Raw genomic sequence first — 7,636 nt, 5'->3', positions numbered from 1 at the left:
AAAAAAATACGATTTTTGTAAAAAAATTCTTTTTTATATTTTTAACTTTATAATGCTATAACTTTTTGAAAGATGTATGGATCAATATAATTTTTTTTTTATAGATGCATGATGTCTTTACCTATCATTTGGTATATATTTTTTTTCATATCTGACCCTTTACGTGGCCACAGGGGGGGGTTTAAAATGACAACTTTTTCACAAAAAATTTACTTTTTCAACTTAAATTTTGAAACTGTTCCGAAAAGTCTGACAGTTTTATTTATATCTTAAATTAAAGTTAATGTAATATACTTTATTATGCGAAAAAATATTTTCGGACTTTATTTTATCTTCACGGTGTAAATGGNGAAAAAAAAAATTTCGGACTTTATTTTATCTTCAAGGTGAAAATGGCTACCAAATGCTATTATTGTGTGAAAATTCTCGATTTTATTTTTTACATTTTTAACTTTATAATGCTATGACATATTGAAAAGTGTATGGATCAACATTATTTTTTTATGAGAAATAATATTTTTTAATAAACCCTTTTTCATTCGACATACTTTATCTTAATCAGGATATTAATAAGGAACTAGCAGTTTATGATGCTTTTGGAATAATCCACCAATTTTTAAAATTAAACACTATCTAAAGATTTGCATCGAAGAGTTTTTTTTTTTGATAGTGATTTTAATCACTATCAGATATCATTATACATGATCCATCTATGCCACGTCACCACTGTGCTGGGTTTTTTTATCTGTATATACTATTTTTTAATAATATTAAAACTTAAAAGTGATAGAAATAGTCTAATTGCACATTTGAAAACATAGCGAAATGTTGATTTACAATATTATATTTTTGTTTCTGATGAAAGTTCCTTGTAGTACAATGTATATAACTTATAACTTTGTTATCTGTGAAACTTTATCAAAAATGACCAAATCATTTTATTTTTTTTTTTTTATATAGATGCATGTCTTTATTTATCATTTGGTTTTTTTTTTTTATAAATCTAACCCTTTACCTGCCCACAAGAGGGATTCAAAATATTAACTTTTTTTTTTTTAGTTAAAGTAAATCATTAAAATTAATTCAGTTCTGGATATTTCAATTGTAGAATCTTTTTAAATACCAAAAATTACTAGGAAATTAATTAACGATTAATTAANTAAAAATAACATTGTTTTAATTCTCATAAAATTTTCTATTTAATGATTTATTCTAGTCAACGAAGGAGTAATTTTGGCGAATAACAGAAAAAATTCCCAACCAAATTTTTTTTTTTTTAAGTAGGAAATTGGTGAATTATTCCAAAAATAACATCAACTCTTATTTCTTTAATTATATCCTGATTAGTAGTTCTTTGATTTTAAAATATAATATATGAATATATACTAATTATAATTATTAAATTTAGTATGAAATTGATATTCAAATATTTAATATTGTAATTTAAACGGAGAAATTATAAAAATAATAAAGAAGTTATATTTTGCTTTACTTTTACGTGTATAAAAATTTAAAGGGCTTGATACAATAATTTTCAATAAAAACTGTTTGTTACTATAAAAAAATGCACTGGACTACAAGGAACTTTCATCAGAAGCAAAAATATAATATTGTAAATCAACATTTCGCTATGTTTTCAAATGTGCAAGTAGACTTTTTCTATCACTTCTAATTTTTTATATTATTACTAATTATATATAAAATAATAATTAAAAGAAAAAAAAAATTTGTTTTCAAATTATTACTGATATGATTTTTAATATGTTAAAAATAATTAGTCCATATTTTCAATTTTAACCAATTTTTTTGGTTCTTTAAAGTTAATGAAAAATTTTTGATAAAGATTTATGAAAGTTTATAGTAAAAAAAATTGAATATATTACCATAACTTTTAGCTCAATTACAAGTTTAAAATTGACATCTAGGCCAGTCAACAAAGGAAAAATTGCGGAAAAAATTCCCAACCAAATTTTGTTTTTTTAAAAGTTGAATTAAAATATCTATAATGACATACTAATTATCCTCATTAATTGGCATTGAGCTTTTTTTTTACAGCCTCGCAAAAGTTAAAAAATATGAGTTTTTTTAATTTTCTCAAAAAATATTTAACTTACAAAAAAAAGTTTCGTACAAAAGTTGTTTAAAAGACAATTATAAACAAAAAAATTATCTTATATTTTTTCATTTAAACAAATATTTTTCGAGTTACATTACATTTAATATGAGTACTAAAATTTATATTCCATTTTTTTCATTTTACGGTTACTTTTTATCATGTTATACTTACATTAGACACAATGTTATAAATGCATATGTGTGTATGTGTGAGTTTATTTATTTATTGTATCATTAAAGTGTAGTGTATATTAATATACAACCGATAGAGTAGGTAATTGATTTGACACTATATTGTTTAAACCCTACTAAACGCTAAATTGTACATTCCCAAACAACAATCATATTATGTCAATTGCCACAGGAATTTCTGGTAATCTTTTTCTTTTTCTTTGCCTTAATCCCAACTACTTGGGGTCGGCCACCGTTATCCTAAGCTTCCACTTGACACGATCTCCCACATCTTCTACCCTCACATCAGCTGTCCTCAAATCGCATTCAATAGCATCCCTCCATCTCTTTTTTGGTCTTCCTCTATCTCTTCTTCCTTCAACATTCATTTCTATAACTGTTCTTACAGCTTCCGATTCTTCTCTCCTCATAACATGACTAAACAATCTTAGTCTATTTTCTCTCATCTTATCCACGATTGACGCAATACCTATACTTCCTCTTATATACTCGTTTCTTATTCTATCTTCTCTAGTCACTTCACTCATCTAACTAAGCATTCTCATCTCTACTACACTTATTCTCTGCTCTACTTTCTTATCAACCGCCCAACACTATGAACCATACATCATAGCTGGCCTCACAATTTCATACTAAATTTAAAAACTATAATTAGTATTTATTCCTATATTATATTTTAAAATCAAAGAACTAATAATCAGGATATAATTAAAGAAATAAGAGTTGATGTTGCTTTTGGAATAATCCACCAATTTCTCTAAATGAAACGCTATCTACAGATTTGCATCGAAGCGTTTTTTATGATAGTGATTTTAATCACTGTCAGATATCACCTATACTTGTCCCATCTATACCTCGTCCACACTGTGCCTCGACCCCACTGTGCTACCGTTTTTAATCATTATGAAAAGAAATTGCGTACAGTCGCCAGTAAGTAATGTAATAAGATTGTGTTTTATCCGTCTTTTACATAATATGGACTAACATTTGATACCATAAAAAAATCATATAAACATTCAAAACTTAAGAAACTTCAAAATGCTATAGAAACCTAACGACCAAGTTAAAAAAAGAGTTTCTGGTATTAATATATTTTTTTTTTATTTGTTTTGTGTATTTTGCTAAACGTAGTATTGTTGGAGGAATACGAGTTCTAGTTGGACAAAATTTGAACATTTTACTAAATATTTCATTTATACATTGTAAGTTTCAATGTGCCGTGAGCATTTTGAAATTTAAAAAAATGTTTAGGATTTGTTAAAATAGACGAGCCAATGTTGATTTTAAGAAGGTATTTATTTAATAATTTGGATTGAAATGCACAAATATTTTTCATATTATATCTTTTCTTAACACAACTGCTAGGGATAAACTGGCGGTAATAGAAAGTGTATTAGAAATTATGCGAGAAAAAGAGGCACAGTACGATATTAGATCTCGCGACCCAAGACGTCGTAGAGACAAACCTTAACACTAAGTTACTGTGCATTTATGACTTAGATCCTGATATACTTTCGTGTAGGTCGATAACGTGATGTGCGGCTGAGGTAAACACGGTATCGTTTTAAGCTATATTTATTTATGTTTGACCATGTTTAACGTCCTCTTTAAAAGTTATTGCTTGTGCCAGAGAGGTCGGGAAAACTTACATATCACAGTGCAAAGGAATCTAATCCTGGTACCTACGCATCGACAACGCGTTACCGATTATACAATTAGATGATTTAGTTCTTATACCATGGTATAACTATTATATTAATATCGAGGAATTATTCACGCGAATAGTTCATATTTGGTCACATTAATAAGTAGTGTCAATAGAGTAACCTGTGGAAAAGTGACGCATGGGGTAAGATGACTTACTAACAATAAATTATTTAGATTATAAAATATGGTCAAATATATCTGTGGATAGAGGATAAGAATACTTCCACAGCCCTTCTGCTAGTCGTAAGAGGCGACTAATGAGGTTGCGTCAGGTCGACAGCCAGCGTAAAATTTTTGTCAAAAAGTATGAGGAGTCCTGAACAAAACTTAGGCGGATTGTCTCGGATGTACGTGGAGACAACAAGTGAGAGGAAATAATGTAGTTAAAAATGAAGAAAGCCTAAGGAATAAAGTGTTTGATACCAGCCGGACAACTTCTGCAGGAGCTGTTTCACCAGTGACATGTACAGGTCAACTGAATGCTTATAGTGTCCACGGTGTAGGGACATCACCACTTAACTCTAGGCTGAACTCGTGTATAAGAGAGAAATGGCCGACCCTAAGTAGTTGGGATTAAGGCGAGAAAAAAGAAGAAAGATCATAAAATATGGTCAAACTGTTTAGCGTTTATCAATTTATTAATGATTAGAGTAAATTGATAAATACTAAACTCTTTGACCATATTTATAATTCAAATAATTTATTGATAATAAGTCATTTTACCCCATGCTTCATCTTGCCTTGGATAAATCAAATGGTAATGTCATTGTTCAGGAAATTGGGCGTTGCATGTTTCCCCAACAGGTTTTTTGGACAATCATTCCATTTTTAATCAATTGTTATACGACAATTCCTTCTTTTATTGCTACAGTTGAATCTTCCACAATTTTATAACGTGATATTCGCTAGTAACTAACACACTTGCGCACATGATAGTTTTAGTTGTGATAAAAAAATGTACATTTAGGGTGTTTTGATGTAATTTTTAAACATCAAATATGTTGGTGTTAATATGATAAAAAAAATTTCTCATTTAAATATTCTAAAAGTATTACTTAATACTTATTAATTTATAAGAAACTAATTTCTTTTACAATAGTGCATAGTTAGGAAAAAATGAAAATTTCCAGGAAAACTTATATTTTGTCTCTTAGAAGATAAAAGAAACGATTGAAAAAATATATAGTGTTAGCCTGGATATAAAAGTAGATTCATGAAAATTTTAGATTTTAGAGAATCATCCTATTTTTTCTTAATAGTATTCCTTATGTAGTGTGATTTCTCATTTAAACATAAAAAATATAATCATCTTAAACATTGGATACTTCAAGATCAAACACAAGGATATCAATGTTTATGTAATTACTAAAAAAAATTAGCGTTTTTGAAGTAATAATTAACGACTTAAATTTTATGTATTGTTTGACAGTAATTACGTGAAAATTTGAATTTTTGACCGTACTAAAAAGATAAATCATGAATAATGAATATTTAAGCATAACAAAAAATGTCATAGTATTATATTATAATACTGTAAAAATGTATTGTATAAATTTGGAAACAATAGGTCATTAATTAATTCTACTACATTTATTTCTTAATTTTATGAAAAATGTATCATGTATAAATAATTATGCGCTTGAAATAAATAATTACATAATTATTTATTTTTAATAAATAATTTTTTCCTTAGATGAAAATTTAATAATATTAATTATAATTTTTCAAATTAACATGACTTCAAAAAAATAACTATTTTTTGTTCAAATTTTAGTTAGGGGAATTAGGTTCATTACGGTTATCCGAATATAGGTGCAAATTGGGGTGGAGCTTGGCCGCTTTAATTAAAAAATAAATCTCACTAAAATTTTAGAAAAATTATATTTATTTTTATACACAAATAATTTTAAGAAGTTGGAAATTTAATATAATAAGCCCACTAAAATTTTTATTGAAATAGTGCCTATGCATCTAAGTGAGAACTTAAAGTTTTGAATAAATTTTACCTAAATATGCAAAAAATATACCAACATAACAGTTTCAGATTTTAAAATTAAAAGAAAATATGTTTTTTTATGATTTAGAATGATCGTCACTTAAATACATATGCAAATCAATAAGAATACGCTTCTCTTATGTACATAAGGTTAATAACATTATTTACAGTATTAAAAATGAGAAAACGTATTCAGTATAAAAATAATTCTATGATCCCAAAAAAACGACTTATGAAGATTTAATCAACAAAATAAATTTAGCCCCCTAATATTTTTGATAAATTTACGCCTATGTTAAGCTCATCAATCTATTAAATTACATTAGCTCAATAGTTTAATTTATTTATTTAATTCTGAGATATCGAAAATTTTGTAATATTAAGTTTTATGAGCGTTTTTTAAGTTTTAATAGAATGTTCTTTTAAAATCTGTTAACCAAATTTGACTGTTTTTATATAAGTTAAAAATTACAGGAGAAACAATTCCTCTGCTTGTTTAGGACATTTAATAATCACATTTTAAAATCATTAAAAATATTTAAAAATCGTTTTACGTGTCTAGTATTCATTTTAAAGACAGCACTTTTTACAAATTCCAGTTATATACCATAAACTATATAGATGTTCAATAAGTAAGGAAACGGGTTTCTATTGTCGTTATTGTTTGTAACAATTGACCTGTTTCCTTACTCACTGAACACTTGTATACATTATATCAAAAGATATTTTTAAGTATTTATGAAAACGCCCTTTTAATATAGAAAAAATAACACATTAAGTAACTATTAATAGATTCATAATTGGTCGACATATAGTAAAATATAAGAAAAATACTTTATAATACATACATACTACTATTAAATGACAAACCTGGCAATCAAAGACATAGTAATTGGAAAAACTGCCATATGCTTGCCACCCAGTAGATAGTCGGTGATAGTGTTTTGCTTACGTTCAATAAATCCATAGTAGACACCAATGCTTATAGATATTCCTAACATGCATGCAAATGCTGCAAATTCGGCAATCCAGCTAAACTGAAAATCCATCGGTTGTCTTTAAATTTAAGATAACCATAAGAGTATTGTTCAAGTGACTAAAAGTCACTGAGCAATTGAACTTGACTTTGAAAGATGTATTGAATGTTGATGTAAAATGTACTATGGCGGTGGTATGACGTCAACGCGAAAGGAGTATATAAATTCTGTACATTAATTATTATAATAACTATTAATTTTCTTTTTGTCTATTTTTAAGCATAAAAAATATTTAAATATTGCAAGCTGGGATATTAAACATAAGGTAGGATTATCGCAACCATAAAATACTTTTGGGGAGGAGCGTTATTACTTTTTTAGGAAAATACAAATAAGCAAAATTAATTTTAGGTAGTTACAATCCCCTTGTTTAAATGAAATAATAACATTTTGTTTAAATAATTAGTCAAAATCAAATTTGTCAACGAGTTAATTAGTTTTTTTAACAGAATATCTTTTATATTGATGTCATAAATATATTTCATGGGTCAAAAAGATTTAATACTTTATCAGAACAATTTTCAAATATGACTCTGGTTATATGTGAAAGTTTTATAAAAATCAAGTTAAACCAGAAATAGGGACGCTG

The 7,636-nt window shown here is 26.8% G+C and overlaps 1 protein-coding gene across 1 annotated transcript in view; it reads right to left on the bottom strand.

The window, feature by feature from the left end:
• Positions 1 to 7,132, bottom strand: part of LOC126901315 (sodium-coupled monocarboxylate transporter 1-like) — a 15,130-nt gene extending 7,998 nt beyond the window's left edge. Inside the window, exon 1 of the mRNA XM_050677714.1 lies at positions 6,881 to 7,132. Coding sequence (XP_050533671.1) covers positions 6,881 to 7,059 — 179 coding nt within the window. The 5' untranslated portion in view covers positions 7,060 to 7,132. The remainder of the gene's footprint in view (positions 1 to 6,880) is intronic.
• Between the last annotated feature and the right edge of the window lie 504 nt (positions 7,133 to 7,636).

This window comes from Daktulosphaira vitifoliae, unplaced genomic scaffold, assembly GCF_025091365.1.
Source record: "Daktulosphaira vitifoliae isolate Bord-2020 unplaced genomic scaffold, ASM2509136v1 Scaffold_3, whole genome shotgun sequence".
NCBI classification, from domain to species: Eukaryota; Metazoa; Arthropoda; class Insecta; order Hemiptera; family Phylloxeridae; genus Daktulosphaira; species Daktulosphaira vitifoliae.
The sequence above is the reverse complement of the archived record's forward strand: the minus strand, read 5'-3'. Positions and strand labels throughout refer to the sequence as shown.